Here is a 20,092-nt window from a genome sequence, read left to right as displayed (position 1 = left end):
ACAGCCCGGACCAGCACTCAGTCCCCTGTGTCGCCTGCCGGGGCTAGACACGGCTGGGGACTTGCCCACTCAGCACAGGACTCCGCCAGTTCTGTGCCCTTTGTGAGAGAGTGGACGGATCTCCTGCATTTGGGAGGCGGCTCCCAGCACACGGCCCTCAGTGCAGTCATTCTCATTCCCTGCTGTTCAGCCTACACGACGGTGCTTTCTAGATGGCCAACCCTGTGACAGCGGGCCCTGTGCCAGGCCTCTCGAGTCTGTTGTGGTACCCTGCCACCCACTATGTGTGGGATGCGGGGATGCAGGCTTGGTGGGGAGAAGGTGGCAGTCACACCATACCCCAGCTGACCTGCCTGCCGCCTGAGAGCCCCCAACACTCTGCACGGAGTTTCACTGATTCCAAGTCAGACCCTGTAAGGCAGGCGTCATGCTGATTTTACAGAGAAGAAAACAGCCTCAAGAAGGTCCCACTGGTGACCTTGTCAAAGTCATATGAGTGCCACGTAGCAGAGACAAGATTCACATCATGAGGGTTACCTCCAAAGCCCCCACCCCGACACAGGGATCGCAGGCAACGGTTCCCCTCATCGACTGTGGGAGAAATCCCCAGCACCACTAATGGAGCCCGCCCCGCCCACCAGCACCAGCGCTCATGCCTGCCCGAGGCCATTCAACCAAGTCACTCCTGCCCAGCAACAGGTGTCCAGGTACATGGCGGTGCAGCTGTGAACAGCTCCGGCAGGTGCACGGCCTGCCTTCTATAGCCTAGGGATAGCCAGGCTCGGGAGAGGAAGACAGACATGCAGACCCCCAGCCCTGACTCCAGGAAACAGCTCCAAAGGCTCTGGGCTGCAGGTCCAGCCTTCCCCTCCTTCCTCCGCCAGGCCAGGGCCCAGGCCCACAGCTTCTGAGCTGCATGTGGGGGTCCGGTCAGCCTGGAGCAGGGCCTGATGGCCACATGTGGTGTGGTGGGACTTCTGCCCCAGAGACCTGGGCTCGCACAGGGCAGGGAGCCTGCTGTGGTGCTCGTGGTGGGGGCCTGGCAGGAGCCACAGCACCGACTTAGCCCAGAGCCACCGAGGCCCCTGACAGCAGGTGCCTGACGCTCCTAATCTAAGGTGCGCCGAGGCACCTAGCACCCAAGAGGAAGAGGAACAAATGCACGTGGGAGAAAGAAATGAGCCCAGAAGGCTCATGGGTACAGGCACAGGAGAGCCCTTGACACAGCCCAGCTCGACCTGAGAGAAGGTGCCGGTGCCCACGCCATCACTCCATCATGGGCCGAAGGCGGTCACGGGCAGGAACACTGCAGAGGAAAGTCATTCATCACAGAAACTCAGCTCCAGGAGTCAGAGACTTTAAATCTCACTAGAAATCTCTATCAGCCATGTCACGAAGGCCATCTTCCTAGAATAAGACCTATTCTTCTAGACGCATCAGCTTTTAAAAGAAAAATCCTGATTGACTTTTCCTGTTTCTCTATTTCTTAAAAATTACCAGCATTAATACATGTGGAAATCTGCACGTTTTTAAAAAATGTTGATAGTTTCTCAATCTTTTAAGATATTTTGTTGCTTTAAAAATTTTTTAAGTAATCAAAGTAGTTTGGAGATTTTTTTCCCAAAATTTTTATTGCAGAATAACGCTATGTCAGCTATATCATGAGCCTAGATTAGACGTTTTTTCCATAGAAAAATTTTCAATGCCAAACAGTAGTCAGTCTGTAAAAGGCCCGGTGCCAGCACTACCTCATGCCACTATGCGGTCCTCTGTGGCTTCTGAGTAATCTGACTTCCGCGATGGTTTCAATAACCTCCTACTCCACGGGTCTCAGGTAAGCACCACTTTCTGTCTGCATTTTAACCCTCTATACCCAAGTCCTACTGAAAATTTTTAGGCACGTAGTGAATAGTCAGTCCATGGCTAATTCTTAAGATAAAATGTCCTAAATGGCCTCCAAGGACTTTGCACACATTAACCCAGAAGCTGTGCATTACACGGAGAATGGCCACACGTGGATCACGGGCAACGGTCCCACAAAACCACAGCTGTCCATGGCCACTGAGCACACAGAGTCCCGCCTGCGGCATCAGCCAGTGGCACATTCCTTCCACACGAGCTTCACCAGCATTTTTAGCACCATAGGCCACAAATCAGCCTGAATTTTTCTGTAAATTCACAAATGGCAAAGAAGTATTGTGGGTTCCAAGCTGATGACACCATCAGGGAGAACGAGTGCGCTCTGCCCCGACAGCTGAGAGAATGTGCAGCTCTGCACACCCAGAGCCTGGCCATGCAGGGGACGTGTGATTCAGGACACTCCTTAAAACTCCAGAATGTTACCACCAAGGGTGACCGAGCTACATCAGAGGGAAGAAACCGTCAAGGTGCGTCCTCTCTTCTGTGATCTGAGCACAAACCACTGCCTCTAAGCCTGGACTCAGATGCAGTGAGCTTGACTATACCCATAGCCACAGAGCAATGGACTCCTCTTCCCAACTCCCGTCCAGATCTAAGCGTTGCTGGGCCAGAATCTCCCAAAGAGACAGCCCTGAATCCAACCGCAGAGGAGGGCAGAGCCACGCAAAGCAGGAAGTCTGGTGTGGAAGAGTGTGGGCAGGGCCTGAGAGTCTCGGGAAGGGAAGATCCCTGGGGTAGAAAGGCGACCTGGAGTGAGGTCAACGTGGGCAGGGGTGAGACAGAGGAAAAGAGTGATCATCACTAGAAGATCAGGTTCACAGGGGGTGAGAGGCTCTGTGTTTGGCTCACCCCGGCTGAGTGGGAGGTGGAGACAGTAAAATGAAAACACAGGCACTGCTCTGTAACTCTTCACGGCAATTTGGGCAAATGTCCACCACTTCTGTTATCTCCAAGCTCCGGGAAGTTAGGGTGGGCGTCTCAGACATTCATCTCTTCTCCTGTAGCATGCACACAGAGTGACTGTGGCCAGCTCACTTTAGCAGATCACACTCCCTTCCCTACATCAGTTGCTGGAGTTCTACTGTCATGAGCCTCGACACTGTAGTGTGACGTGAAGACATTAGGACAGAGGTCTAGACGCTTTCAACCCTGAGAGACACACTGGACGCTGTGCGCACAAGCCCTGTGCGTAGGGGCTCTGATAGATGCCATCGGATGGAAAGCGTTTCCTCTTTTCTGTTGGGTTGCACTCTACAAGGACTTGATTGAGTCACACGTCATAATCCAACACTATATTTCTCTTTGCTAAGATCTAGAAATAAGAGACAGACCCAACCTCATGCTGTGTCTTGGGTTCTCTGGAATGAAGGCAGTCAGCTACAGTCACCACTTGGTTTCCCGCAGCCTATCTGTTCTGTCCCTAAAGTGATGACAAACTAGGAATTCAAGAAGTCAAAGGTGTTCTAAAAATAAATGCTCTTTTAAAGTTGTTTTGTTTGTCTGTGTTTCTTTCCTTTGCTATCTTCAAAGTCAACCAGTCAACAGAGTTGCTTTAGCAAGTTACAGGCAAGAGGCTTTCCCAAGGCACTTTTGCAAGCATAGTGTAGAACGCACCGGTCTCTCTGGGGCTTCACCCTGTGACAGGGAGCCCAGGGCCCCTGGTGCCTGCGGGAGCTGATAGCCACGTGGCCTGCGAGTCTTGGGGCTCCTGGAGGGCCTGCAGAACCCCTGGAGCTTCCTGCCTCATCCCAGTCTTGCCCAGCTCCCAGCTTCTCTCATTCAGAGGCCTCTCAAAGGCATCTTCCCTGCTGCTCTTGTGTTTTATCCACCGTTCAGAAGAAGAGGCTTCTTTGGTTTTTCATCCTTAGAAAGAGATTCTCACACAATATTTTGGATGTAAGACTATATTTGGAAGCTCATATGATATCCAACCCCAGTTCTAGAGAAGTTGCAATTATCCTGGGCTAACAGCATTCAAATTGGGACCTGTGTGAGCTTCTTAAGCAGTCGCTAGAGTATTTCTACCGCAACCGTTCCAAAATAAAGTCATTCAAAGTAAAATCCTTTGGCCCACTCCTCTTATAAATTCGGCCTCACAGTTTAATGAGTAAAAGCTGCAAGCCCACAGGCCGCTGGCAGGATGTGTGGCCAAGATGCCTTGGTGCAAAGAATGTTACAGTGCACTTGGAGCACAGAAAATGCTTTCCACGGCGGGCCCCGGGCTTGCATTCTGGCTAATGTCCATCTGAAAATTCAGACTGAAAATACAGCACACGAATCATTCCACAGGTATGAGGCCTGCTTTTCTTATTGCCAGTCTCATCCAAGCCCTTCTTTTCTTTGGCAAAAGGAGGAAATACACGGCCAATACCTAAGTACTAATCTGCGATTCATTTTTTTAAAAAAATCTTGCTAATTTCATACAGAAGGCGGAATAATGGAACGGAGAAACAATTCCTTTCTCTAAAAAGCTGGATAATTTCCACCAATGCCTTCTCCCTTCTCCCAACGGCCCCACTCAGCCATTTCTTGTGGGCTGACACCAGAAACAGCGAGGAAAACAAGTGTGTGTTCCAAGGGGGCTATTCCCACGAATTATGTTTAAAATGACAGTATCAAAGATTAAACCATCATTGTATGTAAACTTAACATAGCTATAACCTAGGAAAAGCTAGTTTCATGGTGATAATACTAATTTGAAACACATGTGTACTCAAAGGGCCAAGGAAGGAGGCTGGCAGGAGAGCAAAAACACTTTCCCCCCATAATGCAGCACAAGCACCTTCACAGAACCAGTGTAACCAAAGTGAGCTTTGTGCAACGCCACAGACGCCAAGTGTAAACTCTTTCCTGACAAGGCACATTTCACTGCTGAAGCATTTACTAACTTGAAGATAACCCTTATTACAAGGCTACCCCTACCGTGTACCTGGGGAGACAGATTCTCAAAAGGTTTCAGTGGTTTGACAAGGCAGACAGCAAGGACACGAGGGCAGTGTGAGGTGGCAGGGAGAAGGGGCAGCCGGCAAGGTCAGGCACATCCCATGGAAGAGACTGGCGCCATGCAGGGGCGAGGGGAACGGGATGCTACCTGCTCCATGCCTGCAGACTCCTCCCTCCACGGGGCAAGGCCAGGGCAAACCAGCCAGCCTGGGAGCTTTGCACACCAAGGCTCATTGAGGAGACTGGATAGGGAGCACTCGCAGACTGGAATCAGGTACAGGTCTCAGATCAGCCGCGGTCTTGGGAACACCCTCTAACTCATCTCCAGGAATATATGCAAATAACCGCATAACATATGCAAATGACTGCATAACAACAGGTACACGTCTTGGCTGGCCTGAAGCACTGCTTCTGGCCTGCTTGGCAGTAAATCCTAGGTGTGTGGTGAGTCACATTTGTCCCCACGCCCTGATGTGTAGGTGCCTCCGGCTTCCTTATAGCTGCACCATTATTTCCCCGAGCTAAGCAGTCAGAAGGCAAGGCTTCTCACGCAGCTGCAAGTCAGATGTGATTAACAGTATTTCAGACGGAATATATTTGTGTCTGATCCGTTTACTTGATTAAATCACACTGTAGCTTAACAGCTTATTTGTTGATAATTTTTACTTATTTGAGTTCAACGTGATAGCTTTTACTAGTGAAAATATATCAGCAAACATAGAATGCTGAGAAAATGCAACACAGCGTAATTCAGTGTAATCAGAAATAAGGGCAGAGCATTCTAGAGAATGTGGCTAGTCTTAGACCAGCTCAGCTTATTTGACAAGCACAGATCCTTGGAGCAAAAGGTAGCGTATTTCTGGTTCAACTACTGGTTCCTACTAACTCCATGTCATACCAAATCCACTCATCCCGGCCCCCCACATCAAAGGAGCACTCTCTCCTGGCAGCTTCCTGAAGGTCTCCAACGCGGCACACATCTCTGGTTGGCCTGAATGTTGCCTTCATCCTGAAGCTACAGCCCCAAAGCCTCTCTCCTCCCTTTCCCCTTGATGCCAGTGGCCCTGGAAGATGCCTCAGAGAGTTCATACTCCCCCCACCCACTATGAATTTGCCACTTCTAAGAAGCTATTCACTCCACATGTGAGAAACAGAATGAAATCCCAGGTAAATGGTAAGTCAGAGGATATAAAGAGATGTTCCCATGTTTATTTAGTGTGCTTCCATTTCATTCTTCTACTTGTAAAGGCATGAAACAGTCTGAATAGTCTTTGCTGTGCTGGGTGTGTGGTCAAACATAGTACATGGGCTTATGGAAAGGGATGGGCAAAGCAAAAGGGGCAAAATCTCACTACATTTAGCTGTCTTTTCACACAGTTTTAAAAAGCAACAATACTCGGGGAGTTTTCTGGAATGTAAAGAGAGAAAGTAGGTAATGAAATTCCAGACATAAGGCATGTCACAGAAACTGTGACCACAAATAAGGAATTAAGCTTAATGTCTTTAAAATAGAATGATGTATGTAAATGGGCAAAAAGATGAACAAATTCAGTATTTACTAATATGAACTATTTATTGTGGTCCCCTCTTTTTTCTTTTTTTTTTGCTGTCAGAAAATCTAATAAAATTAGGATAAACAAAATATTGAGAGTACCTGAAAATTATCTTAATTACAAATGGATTTCTTGGAAACCACCCAAGACCTAGAAGAGCTCACCTCACAAGCACCAAAACAAGCCTTGATGGCAAACTTTCCAGGAAGCTTTCTTTTTATACACGACTGGAGCCAATATTGTTTCCGATGCTTGCTAAGAGTCCCTTCACATTTCCTTTATTAGGATACCATGTTTTCCTTAAAAGGAATGAGCAATTAAAATATCTTTATACATACTCACAGATAAATTCTGATGATCTGTGACCACCAGAAATAGGAATAAGTTGGCAATTGATCTAATTAGACCATTTAAATCCAAAGTTGCCAATAATTTCACAGCACTTACACCCTAACAGCAAGCTTCTTTTGACTTGTTTGCCTCTATTGCTAGACATTAAGCTCACTGAGGGCAGGGATCCTATTTTTATCCCAGTTGCTTAACACAATGCACACGGTATGTGCTAAAATCTTTTGAGTGTATGAATTAAGCAAATAGAGACATAAAACGAAATTCTCCTATCCACTCAGCAGTTCATCACTAGCAATATCCCAGGTAAATCCTCACATTTTGCCTTCCTCATTCACTCCCTGCTGTCTTTCAGGAGAAACTCCAGTTACAGCTGAAATAGGTCAAATAATAGGTTACCCCTCTGGCTTTGGTAACTCCACACTAATAACTGTTTGCTAATGAAATGACTTTGCGTATTGACACCTTTAGCAAATTGGTTGAAGTCTTTCCTTGAGTTACAATATCACTTTTAATTCATTTAAAATCTACATTCCCTTTTGGAAGAAATATAAGCAAAGCTTTGGAGCTTGCACAGCCCATCTTTTGAGGCTCTACTGGTGTGTGGGAAGGTTGGGTGGAGAGAAGATTCCTTTCAGCTCAGTGGACCTATGGTTCGGCTAAGTTAGGATGCTGCAGGCGGTGCATTTCCTTGCTCTCAAAGCCACCTTAGCTTCTTGGCAACTGGCATGGGTAACGTATTTGTAGATAAGTGCACTGACTTATAGAACAGACACTGAGAGGGTTTCCTGTCCCAGCCGGATCATGGGAACTCCAGCTTAGCAAATGGGCCAGTGCCCCATTTCCTCATCTATAAAATGGACTGTTGGATGAGATGCAGATTACTCTGCCCGGCAATGTCTCCTGGTTCTTAGGCAATACTGCCAATGGCCTGAAAGCAAAGCTGTCTTGGGGGTGAGGGTCTTGTGGGCACTGAGACCTGACACCTTCCTTTCTGGGGCACATCCACGAAAGTCTATGCAAGATACCCAGTTTTCCTTTAGAAACCCCCAAAGTTATATCTGCCAGAGTTAATGACTTGGCTTACTCACTTGATTCTACGCTGACAGAGGACAAAATATTTCAGTGAATTTCATTTTAATCTGTAATTCATAAACTGTTTCCAAATATGATTAAGTAACCTGGCTTCTCTGTCACTTAGGGTTTAGCAAATGTTGGGTTATAGATGTAAAATTTATTTTAAAATCAAGCATGTTCAGAGAACTTTTGCCAGGCATAAATGTAAAAGAGAGGGGAAAAAAAAGAAGGAACTTTAGAAATTTCTTACTATTTAAAAAAAATAAATAAATAAAATCAAGTATGAAAACATTAGGACTGAGTCTCTCTCTGAAAGCCTTTTAAATGAAGATACTGTTTTCACCTTAAAGTAACTACGATAGTTTCCTGTTTATGTCACGAGACTTTGAATTTCAAATAACAAAATTTTACAAGGTCTCTGTATATTTCAAAATATAAATTTCACAGAAACACTTTTAAAATGTTTCCTATTATAAAACAAGTTATCTTTCTCATTCATCCAAACAGAGGAAATACACATCTGTGTTCAGTACTGTGTGTCCTATTTCTCAACCACAATCCATTGACAGACCTCCCCTGCTCAGTTTTACATTTTTTGATGAGTGCTTCTTGGCCTATAACCAGCTGTGAACACACAAACGAACAGGCAGCCTTCTGAAGTATGGGTAGGGAGCTGGGGAGGAACTTACTGCACTGGGGCACAAAGTCGGCTGTTTGTGAGACTCCTCACTGGGTAGAAGTGCCCTGAGGCCAGGACTTCTATGTCCTGTGTCTTTCTGGATGCAGTGCCCAGAAAAAAACCAGCCCAGACCAGGTCCTCCATATACACTTGCAGAATGAATTCCTCGGAAAGATTTTAACAAGACTTTCAATCTCTCAGGGTTTTTTTCCCCCTTAGCGATAGAATGAGGATAGTAACACATGCGACCCCGATTTTTACAATCATCAAATAACAGAAAGCTGGGGAATGCATTTGTAAAGAAGTGAGCATTGTATTGGTACTAACCATCTTAATGAGACCTCCACCACCTAGTACAGGACCTAGCACATAGGACACACTAATTGATTATCTATTAGATTACATTTATTTTCAGCCCATTTGATCTCCTGCATCGCTGAAGGTTTATGTATGACTTCTGGAAACTGTATTTGTACATCAAAGAAACTTTGTTTCTATTCCCATCCCCACCTTGTTTCCCACTGTCTTCTTTTTGGAGGCACTTCCACAGCCCGGTCCTCCCAGCTGAACCCTAACACCAGAGACGTGTGTATCCTACAGGTAGATTCCTCAACTCCCACCGGTCAGCCAGTGTCTAGAGCTGCTCTTCATAAACAATGTCTAGAGTTTGCCTCTTATTGGCAAAGGCAATAAATGGAAGGAGATGAGGAGTTGTCTAATAAACTGGCATTGTGATGAAACAGGAAATAAAAACATGTATCTGGGTAAAGATAAATACTGTTCTGAGTTTCTGATCTTGTCAACTTTCGATTTTTAAATGCCTGTGTTCCAGGAAAATGATTTGTCTCACTGAGGGGTTGCTGAATTTCTCTCAATATTAGACTTAAAGCAAGTCCCCCTCCAGTACTGGATTAACAGTTTTGTTTGAAAGGTGTGTTTTACCCTCGGGAACCGGCCACGCCTATCCTATCTAGTACTTTCAATTCTGATTAAGGGATGCCATAAGAGAAACTTTTTAAACAAGTAATTCTCTTCTTTTATGTCTATTCCTGAGCTCTGCTTAGAAATCTCTGAATTGTTACAAAACGCATGCCTATGTCTAGTATCATGGCAGCTGGGACAAAGACAACCAAGATGAAACATTTGAGATTATTCCAGTTGAAACCAACCAACCAAAACCCTACAGGTGCCAGCCTAGAGGCAAAGGCGGGACAGTGTCGGGCGAAATCTTTGGGTCACAGCCTCAGTCTCCCATCACCATGTCTGTTTTTCACTTAAACACGTTTCACTGTTTTGTCATCTATGGATTCAACAATGTGATTTGGATACTAGAATTAAGAGAACAAGATTTGATGGTTGAAATAAAAAACACAACAAGACAACCATCCACAAAGACACCCTAAGATGCCAAGATGCCGGACAGGTAGAAAGGACAGTGCTTTGAGAGCACCCTGGGTTTTCAGGACGAAAGTGTATCCACCCCGACGCTGCGGGATATTGCATCAGGCGCTTCGCTCCCGAGCGCCGTTTTAGACGAGACGCCTGAGTAGATTGTATTGCTGCCCGTTCTTTCCCGTTCTGTGAATTCTACGCTGACTTCAAATGCATGAGCTAGCTGCAAGATGAGGTGGGACCTGCCGGCCCGGCACGGTGACAGCACCTGATCGGAGCCTCGGAGGGCGGAGCTGAGGGGCCTCTCCACTCGGGACTTTGATGGACCACCGCGGAACGCCCTGTGCCATGCACGGTCCACCTGCAGAGAAGCCCCCTCCTCACCCGGGACACCTTGTGGCCCACAGGGGACCACCCCACACTCCTGCAGACGGCGGCAGAGAAACGAGCTGGAAACGCAGCACGGGTGGAGCTGACCCCCGCGAGGACCCACGGACCGCCCAATTACTACGGAGTCCCAGCGACATCGTTTGGGGCCATTTGGTTCCGTTTTCGGAACCGGACTAGCTTTCCAGTAACTTGAACTCCCCGACGGGTCTCGGGTCCACCCAGGGGTGGCGAGGCGGACTCGGACGGCCACGGCCCGCTCCGCGCCCGGCACCTGCGTGCCCCGAGGGCGGCCGCATTACCTCGAGCCGGCTCAGGCTGGAGCTCTTGGAGCGCGACTTCCTGCGCAGGTACACGGAGAAGAACCTGCGCACCGCGAACTTCTTCATGTTCAGGTCCATCGCCCCGCGCCCAGCCTGGAGCAGCCGCAGGGCCGGGGCACGCGCATCCCTGGCATCCCAGGCGCGGGGCTCAGGTCCGCGGGCAGGCGCGCGTGGCCGGGGAGCCGGGTGCAGCGGCCATGGGCGCGGGGCGTGGGGCGCGGGCTGTGGTCACAAAGGGCAGGCCTCGCCCGCCACCACGGCCGGGGCCCCAGGCGCTCCCTCCGCCTCTCCCTCCGCCTCCCCAGCGAGTACCAGCGCCAGCCAAGCGCCACGCCCACGCCACGCCCACCGCCACTACCGCCAATCAGCACCCGCCGCTCCCGCCCCGGCACGCACACCTCCTCCTCCTCCGCCCCGCCTCACCACTACCACCAATCAGCGCTCACCGCCCCGCCCGTTCCCGCCCACCACCAACACTGCCAATGAGAGCCCACCGCCGCGCCCAGGAGTGCACCACGTCTGCCGAGACCTCCAATCAGCAGCGTGGCCCTGCGGCTCCAGGTGCTCATCCCTCCTCCTCTTTCTACTCCTTCCTAGGAGTACCAGCTCCAGGCAGCCCCGCCCCCTCACGGTTCCGCCCACGGCCCCGCCCACAATATTGTCCGCCAATCAGCGCCCGTGGCCGCCGCATGCCTAATGAGCCTCGGCCCAAAACCGCTCCCGGCTGGGGCGGGCTGTGCAGCTGCTCCGGAGCCGCGGGTCGCGGGGTCCCTTCCCTGCACCTTCGGCCCGGCTGCTCTTCCTTCCAGCGTGGGGCCGTCATTACGTTTTCCTTCTTAAAACACCCCTATGCACACTTCGTCATGTTTTTCTCTGCCGAACCAAACTTAATTGTTGACCAGCAAACGCTTCTGGAAAACCCAACCCAAACCGCAGCGCGCAGTGAGCAGGGCACCCTCCCCGGGCCGCGGGCCCTGCAGCCCGGCCCGGAGCCGCCCCCCGGACGGCGCTTCCCTCTGCCGGTGCGGACAAAGGCGCCCGAGGGCGGGGGCTCCCTCCCGCGGCTGCAGAACAAAGACGCATCCGCCCTCCTCGCCGCCCGCTCTAGGAAACGTCTACACCGATGGCTTCTCAGGCCCGCACTGGGAAACACCCGGGGCGCGGTGACCCGGGTCTAGGGCAAGGCCCTCAGGCCCACTGCTGGCGGCAGCGCCGCTCGGGATCTGCCTTACGGGGAAACATCGGTTTTTCCCCCAGGGCGGCAGGAAGCTGGGATCTGCGGGCTCGCGACCCCGCGCAGCTGCCTCTGCTTCCCTCCTGCACGCGTGGAGTTTGTGTTTGAAGCGCGGAGAAAGGAGCCCCCGACCTAACACCGTCACCACCGGCAAAGACCGGAGACAAGCGTGGGAGAGCCGACAGGTCCTGCTCGTCCGCAGTGCGAACTGCGGACATCCTCGCGTTGTTTTGCCTCCTGGACTGGTCAGACGTCGCGCTAATACTTGTGGCAGGCTATTTTGGCTAAGGTGGGCAGAGAGGTCAGAATGTCCTTGAATAAATAAGAGCTTTAAGCTCACGCTGCCTCCGGGCTGAGGCTGCTCAGACAGGCTCTCTGGGTGTCCTGGAGACGGGCGCTGAGCGGCGCTGCTCCGGAGTGGAAGCAGGGGGACAGTTCGGGTCCATCCTTGCCTGGTGAACTTGGGTACCGTTGCGCGTTGTTACACGGCTCATCTCTAAGAGGAAAATCCGAGTGAAACTTGCCTCATCTCCCTTACTGGATACCAAGAGGCTTATGCAAGATCACGGATATGGGAGTGCTTTGTGAATTTTAACAGTGTAATTGATTTTCATATGACGTATTAAAGGATCTATAAGGACAATTTTCCTTTAAAAGCAGAAGTGCAGGACCCCACAAGGACACCAAACACCGCTTTTTGCTGCTTTTCAAGAGGATGTGCCAGTTGAGTGCCCATAAAAACTGGTTTTCCTGCTTCCTTTAATGTTCTGCTGGGAAGGTAGTAACCTGTGCTCTCAGAGCTAGCCTTTTAGTGCCCTGTGTCCCTGCTGGAACCCTCAGGCATCCTAGCTCTAGGCAAACACAAAAATCCTAGCTCTAGGCAAATACTGGACCCAGCGTGGGAAGCAGTAGATGGACCTGCGACTGGACACAGACTCCAGGGATAAGGGAGGGCCAACCCAACCATGCTTGCCTCAGAAGGGGAGCAGGTGATACTGTCCAGAGACAGGAGTGCAGAATGGCAACTATACCAACCAGTGGGCATCCTGTTTGAGACAAAAGCCCCGAGGCAGGCCTAAGCCAAGGCTTGTGTTGTACCAAGAAGAGCATTTTGACCTGATCAGACAAAATTGGAAAGGAAATATCTCATGGGACATTCATGAGTTCCTCAAATTTGAAGGCAACAAAACTGTTCTGTTGAGCTTGGGGGGAAAATCAGATTTCAAACATGGAATTCACTGCTAGAACAATAAACCTGTTTGCCTTTTTGTCCTGGTAAAATGCAGGTATACCACAATCTCTAGTTATCACTGAATACTACTTCATGTGTTTGTATAATGAAATCCTCCAAAACCAATAAATCTGGAGTAGGTATAGTATCAAGACCCATTGCAACCTACATCCCAATTATCCATACCAAATACCAGAAAAGAAAAGTGAACTTGACAAAGGCTCTTGCCCAGATGATGGAATGGGAGAGGGCTGAAGAGAAGATAAAGAGCTTGGTAGACTTCTGAGTGTCCCACATTTTCTGTGACTCAAGCACACAGTTTGAGACTGAATGCCACGGCTCCTGCTACCTCTGAGCACCAGATTAGCTGAGGTGTGATCAGTGCAATTCTGCAAGTGATTATCGAGCACCTACTAACATCTGGCACTGTGGCTTTCATTAGGGACACAAAATGATTACGGCATCCCAAGAAGTTCACAGTCATATGGAAGAGAAGGTGAGTGAACTGAGAACGTTGATGCCGTTTTTATGTGATGTGAAAGAAATGCCTGCCCGTAAGAGAGGAATGAGAAGGCGATTTTAACTGGCGAAGTCAAAAAGGAGATGGCCTTTGCTCTGAAGCCCTGAGGATAAAAAGATGACGGAATATATTTCCTGGACAGACAAGAGGAGGTGGGAGTCCCAGGCTAAGGAATAACAGGGCAAAGTCAGGGGACTGTGACAAGGTTTCCCATCTCTCCCGCCGAATGAGGAAGGGCATACAGAAATCAACAGCAGCAACACAGAGAGAGAACGACCAGAAGAGAGACACGAAAAGCAGGAGACCAAGGGAACTTAATTCAAAGGAAAAGGAAATGGGAACCAGAGCTTAGTGAGGGAGGAGGGAGCAGAGACCCACAGCGCAAGTCAGGAACAGGTCGGAGAAGCAGAGGCACGGTGAGCAGTGTGGGAGCCCAGAGGACAACGTGGACCCGACACGGGTATGAAATACATCAGGACCCTGCAATCCCAGCACTTCAGGAGGCCGAGATGGGCAGATCACTTGAGCCCAGGAGTTCAAGGCCAGCCTGGGCAATATAGCAAAACCCAGGTTTTCTCTACTAAAAAATACAAAAGTTAGTTGGATATGGTATGCATGACTGTGGTCCCAGCTACGTGGAAGCTGAAGGGGGAGGATCACTTGAGCCTGGGAGGCGGAGACTGTAGCGAGCTGAGATCGTGCCAGTGCACTCCAGCCTGGGTAACAGAGTCAGAGCCCATGTCAAAACCCAAAAACCAAAAAACAGGCTCAGAGGAGAAATGCCTAAGTCCTCAGAGCAAGAAAGGAAATTAGGGCAAAGTAAAGGAGTGAGTTTCTTTTTTTACCTCTGGCCAGTGTGTAAGGATGGGATGCTCAGAGCTGGGGGTGTCTGGGCCCCCTGAGGTCATGCTAAGCATGGCACAGCAGAAAATCGGAAACATTCTGGATCCTTGATAACACTGTTGAGTTACTGCATTAACCAATTCTGCAGCCAAACCCCTTTGAGGCTTATTTTGGTGGAAAATAACAAATCTTTTCATTGAGCTGAGTTTTCTGTCATTTGCACTTAAAAGAATCCTATCTGATAGATTGAGCAAGGCACTCGTTATTCACTTGGTTAATCCATAGATTTAAATCTAGTCACTAAACCTAAATTTTTATAAAAATTACTTAAAGATTATTTAATAGTCATAATATTTGTAAAACATTATGGTAGAAATGCTGTGAGATGATAATTACAGTTATAATTATAGGATGGAAGAACTACTTGTTTGAATGCATTTGCATATCATGCGTTTCATGATCTCTTCCTCTGCACTCAGCACTGTGCCCTCTCACAAGATCATCACAGGCGAGTGACAAATTATCAGATACGAAAATACACTATGAGTCAGCGGAACGTGCCACGCTTTAAAGAAGACAAACATGCTGCTGGCCCACGCAGAGGGAGGAAGGACTAGAGGGACACAGCGGGATGGGTTTTCAAACTGGGCAAGCAGAGACGAGATCAGAAAGAGCGAGCGTCTTGTGCAAAGGCCCTGGGGTGAGAGACACTGTGTGGCCAGAGCATGGGCTCAGGGTGTGGGCTTAGGTGGAGGGAATGACATTTGTCCTAAGCTTAGCAAAGGGGCCACTGAAGCATGAAGCTGAGGACAACAGGGACACACTTGCATTGGAGAAAGTGCTCCTGGCAGCAGGGTGCACAGCAGAGGAGAGCCCGTGGAAGGTGGACACAGAGTCAGGGAGACAACCCTGTGACAATCTTGCGGGCAGGACAGTGTCATCATGAAGAGCAAACCACGATGGCCACTGTGGTGGAGAGCAAGAGGCCGAGGTGGGAGGTGACGCTGGCAGCAGAACTCATCAGAGACCCACGGGCTGCAGGGAAGGAAACAGGGCCAGCGTTTCCAGGACAGGTCCTCACGTCCTCAGGCGCCATCTCCAAGTTGCTCCCCCTCCTTCCTCATCCCCTCCATTTTACCACCTCGGAACCAAAATCGCTGAGCCTTTACCTAGTACACTCAGATGGTTCCCTGTAAATCCACGACTTGCAAAACTGTCGGGTTTTATTCCAACATGACCACAAACATGGAATAATAAAGACACCTACCTGTAAATTACGTGAGATGAGAAAATAACACGTAACTCTAAAGACAGAATTTCATTTGCACATGTTTTTGGAGGCAGAGTCTCACTCTGTCCCCCAGGCTGGAGTGCAGTGGTGTGATCTCGGCTCACTGCGACCTCCTCCTCCTGTGAGTCTCCTGCATCAGCCTCCTAAGCAGCTGGGACTATAGGCATGTGCCACCATGCCCAGATAATTTTTGTATTTTTAGCAGAGATGGGGTTTTGCCATGTTGACCAGGCTGGTCTCGAACTCCTGACCTCAAATTATCTGCCCACCTCAGCCTCCCAAAGTGCTGGGGTTACAGGTGTGAGCCACTACACTCGGCCTTCATTTGCAAAATTATTAATTGTTGGGTACAGTTTCACACCATAAATACCTCACATCCTTAAAAGCCTATAAAAAAGCTAATATTCAAGAACTAGAACAATTTTTAAAATATGAGGCAAATGAGACCACAATTTAAACAAGACCTGTGACAACAGAGCCAACAGTAGTGTGTAAGACCAACTGTGTGGGGCATGCTTGGTCATATTCATGTTTGTGACTCACTAACAATTATTAATGACTTCTCTCCCCGGTGCACCTTGGCATGCATGAGTCAGAGAGGAAGCACGGCAGGAGCCAGTGTCAGTCATCAGCCCAGGCTGTCTGTGCTTCTACGGTCCTGCTGCTGTGGGCTGTGCTGATCCTGGGAACTGGGGCGCAGGGCACAGCAGGGACTCCTGCCCCAGTGGGTGCTGCAGTCTCTGAGGTAGCACAGACAAGCCAGGGTGCCTTCACTCCCAGGCAGGAAGGGCTTTAGAGGGGAGAGAGAGCCCCAAGGGGTCCCCCAGAGGAGCCCTTAGTCTAGCAGGTGATACTACATTAACAGGTGACCATGAGTGAGCTCCAGCTGGATAAACAGGGACAGGCGAGGGCCTTCTGTCAGGAGCTCAGGCTAAAGGCCAGAGATCCTGGTCCTGAGGAGGTCCATTTGGCTGCTGTGAGGGTGTGGAGAGGTCACAGGGCAGAGGAGGGGTGCTAGGTCAGGTGGTAGAGAGCCCCACGGAGTTTACCCCTGAAGAGGAGGAAGAGCCCAGGAGGCTTTGGCAGAAGGATGCCAGGAGCACCTCCTGGGCTTGTCTGGTGAAGGGTGTCTCAAATCTGACCCTGCTCACCTACTGCGCCCACCCAGGACAAGCCACCATCCCCACCCTGGGGAGAAGGCTATGTCTAAGCTCAGGGGGTGACCTGGGTGTGTCCAGCAAAGGGTGTCTCAACTCTGACCCACTCGCCTACTATGTCCACCCAGGACAAGCCACCATCCCCACTGTAGACCAGGGTGGTCACCTGATAACTTGCCTGCCCGTGACCATTCCACACAAATCCAAATCCAATCCTCCACTTGTCTGCCTAAAACTCTGCCAGGCTTCTTACTCTTTTGCCAGGAAAGTATAATTAAACCCAAACTCCTCATTCTGCCTACACTGCCTCTGCCAAAAAGACCCTGGGTCTCACCCACCTCCCCCCGTCCTACCCTGCCCCACACTGCTCCTGGGCTCCACCAGCCTGGCCTCCATTTCATTCCTAGAACCGCCAAGGCCATCCCACCTCCAGCCTTGGGTCCTTGCTCCTCCCTCTGCCCAGGCCCCTGTTCTTTGACCTCTCAAGCTTTGGCTTCCAGCTTGAATGAGCGCCTCCCTGCAGAGACCTTTCTGGATAGCCCATCTAACACAGGGCCACTCTCCAGACTCTCTAGAACACCTCACTATGATATTCTTTACAGAACTTCTGATAATCTGTGATTCTTCCTCCTTTTCTTCTCCGCCACACATTTCTCCTCCTCCCCTTCCTCCTCCTCCTCCCTCATCTTCTTCCTTGCCTTCTTCACCTTTTAAATGCTTGTCTCCAGCAATCACAATATAAGGCCCTAAAGGACAGGAACTTCAACATCCCCAGAGGCTGCGGTGACACAGAGCCCAGCGCCCAGCAACCATTCAAATGGATATCTGCTGCCCTTGTTAAATAAACAGATTGAGGATGCCGCCAGGAGAAAGGCAGGGTGTGGCCGAAGGGAAGTGGATGAACTCCAGGGTTAAATTTAGAACAAACAGGATTTCAGGATTGATCATTTGAAAGGAAAGTTTCTACCAACTCCCTGAGATACACTCCGTGTGAAAATTTCAAGGACAAACAGCTATACGCCAATTAAAAAAAATACCGAGAGGCTGTTCCACAACCCTGGCACTGCTCAGGTCTCTGAGAACGCAGGAGGGCCTGGAGGGTGAAGGAGGGGGCGTGGAGGGAGGAAATCCAGCAGCATCTATGGTGAGCGCACCCTTCCTCTCCTTTCCACCACCCAAAGCGCTGGGGAGATGCCGCCTATGTTGTTCCAGCCCAGGAGGGCTGACTTTGTGGGGCCCCTTGGGGAGTGCCGATGTCCTGGGACCAGCTGGCTGAGGTCTGGCACCCACTGGGACCATCTGGAGGGAACGCAAGGAGGGCAGAGAGGCTGTGCGCTGGCCGACCCTGTATGCACAAGGCTTGTTGGCCATGGACACACTAGTGCTTCCTACAGGCTAGGCCTGGGCCAAGGAGGGGCCATGTGAAGTCCTCAGAGGCGCTGCCTGGAGCGGCGCTAACAGGGACTTCCGGGAGAGAAGGGTCAGGCGGGGGAAGAGAGGGGAGCAGTCAAAGCCCATTCTCTCCCCTCCTCTTCCTCGCTCCTGGCTCTGGCCCCGAGAGGAACGATGATCAGGTGGCAGGTGGGGAGAGAGGGTGGTAGGGGACACACGAGATGGGAGAAGCCAGCTAGCTCGGACTGCCTGCACAGGTCGATGAAAGGGCCCCATCCTGAACACCGGGAATACTGACCAAGCGCTCAGAACTTCAAGTCAGTGTGGGCTGTCTGTTGTCCAAGAGTGGGAAGAAAAGCTGTGGAAAGTGACACTAAAGAAGGGGGCATTTGTCCCACTGGTGGACATTGAAATGTGTTTTAACCCAGTCTCAAGCCAGGTTTGTTCAAGTCAATAAGATGAGTAAGCAGAGGCAGGAACCAAGAAGTGGGTCCAGCTTTGCAGCATGCAACCCTGTGTCCCAGCCATGGGGGCCGCGGAGGACAGAGCCTGACCCCCAAAAGTGGGAGTCCAGCAGGGTGCTGCACTTGGCCTGAGGTGGACCCCATAACCCCTGGATGAGGAATCACGGTCGAACGCTGGCGCTAAGCAGGGTCCAGTAGCATGGGAAATCCCCTGGGATTTGTGGCCACAGCCAGCCTTTGCACAGGGGCATGGCCTCAGCTCACCGCCACGTGAACACAGCAGCACCAGCTCCAGCTGACAGTTTAAAGTGGTCTTGAGTTGTTGCCCTAGGTGCCTAGCAGAAACGATCACAAATGCTTTCTAGAGGAATCTGCATTAACGCTAGGTTCAAAGAATTCCCTCAGATACAGCTCCAAGGAGCACAAGCTCACAAGTGCTGTGTGCGACATCCACGAGAACGCTGAAGTCAGGAGCACAGCCGCAAGACAGCCGACCGCAGACTCGGCTGTGAGCAGGCTCTGGCTGCTGGACCATCCAGGGGAGAGCAGTGAGTGTCAGATCGGATCAGCTTAAGGGAATAAAAGCAAGAAATGAAAGTATGATTAAAGACAAGAGACTCAAAGTGACCAAGCAGATGTAAAAATGGACAATGTGGTTCCTGTGGAAAGATGGGGCACTTCACCCGAGTTACATATAGCTGAGCACATGTACTCTTTATTAAAGAGTAAGTTAGCTGTAGCTGGCGATGGGTTAAAGACGGATCTAAAGGCGACCACGGTAACAGGAGCTGTGATGGAATGTACGCTGGGAAGTAAAATATCTTGAATTAAATCTCTACCTGCTGTGCAGATCACATGACCTGACTTTGGCTGATATTCTCTGAGTCTCTAGAACAGTGGTTCTGGGTGGTGGAGGATGGGTCCCAGGGGACATTTGGCAATGTTGGAGACATTTTTCATTGTCGCAGCTAGGTGGGCACTGCTGAACACTCTACACAGTACAGGGAAGGCTCAGGACCAAGAAGTGTCCATCAAAAATGTCACTAGTCTCTGTTCCTTTTGCTCAGTTTGTCTGGGAGCCTAAAATGACTCTGAAAAAATGAAGCCTATTTTTTAAAATGTTGATGGTGAGGTTGAAAAAGCCCACTCTAGGATGAAGAGGGAGGAACAAGAGGGGAAAAAACCCTTTTCTAACTAGGCCATCACCTAAGAAAACAGCAATTTCATGCAGTTAAACCAGCATGTGGGAGTGCTTTGTAAATTGTAAGGTGCTCAACAGAGTTATTCATAGAAATCCTAGCGTTTCATGCACAGAAAAGTAATGAACGGGTTGGGAAG

General features: G+C 50.0%; 1 protein-coding gene across 5 annotated transcripts in view; it reads right to left on the bottom strand.

Moving 5' to 3' along the window:
- Nucleotides 1-20,092, bottom strand: part of RPS6KA2 (ribosomal protein S6 kinase A2) — a 447,811-nt gene that overhangs the window by 200,923 nt on the left and 226,796 nt on the right. The window contains exon 1 of one of the 5 annotated variants that reach the window (XM_032253223.1): nt 10,602-10,957. The exons of the other annotated variants lie outside the window; for them this stretch is intronic. Coding sequence (XP_032109114.1) covers nt 10,602-10,700 — 99 coding nt within the window. The 5' untranslated portion in view covers nt 10,701-10,957. Of the gene's footprint in view, nt 1-10,601; nt 10,958-20,092 lie in introns of those variants that run through there. 5 annotated transcript variants of the gene reach the window in all.

Source organism: Sapajus apella, unplaced genomic scaffold (assembly GCF_009761245.1).
Source record: "Sapajus apella isolate SASKATOON/1434 unplaced genomic scaffold, GSC_monkey_1.0 scaffold82, whole genome shotgun sequence".
In the NCBI taxonomy this organism is placed as follows: domain Eukaryota; kingdom Metazoa; phylum Chordata; class Mammalia; order Primates; family Cebidae; genus Sapajus; species Sapajus apella.
This window is presented reverse-complemented; position numbering and strand designations above follow the sequence as displayed.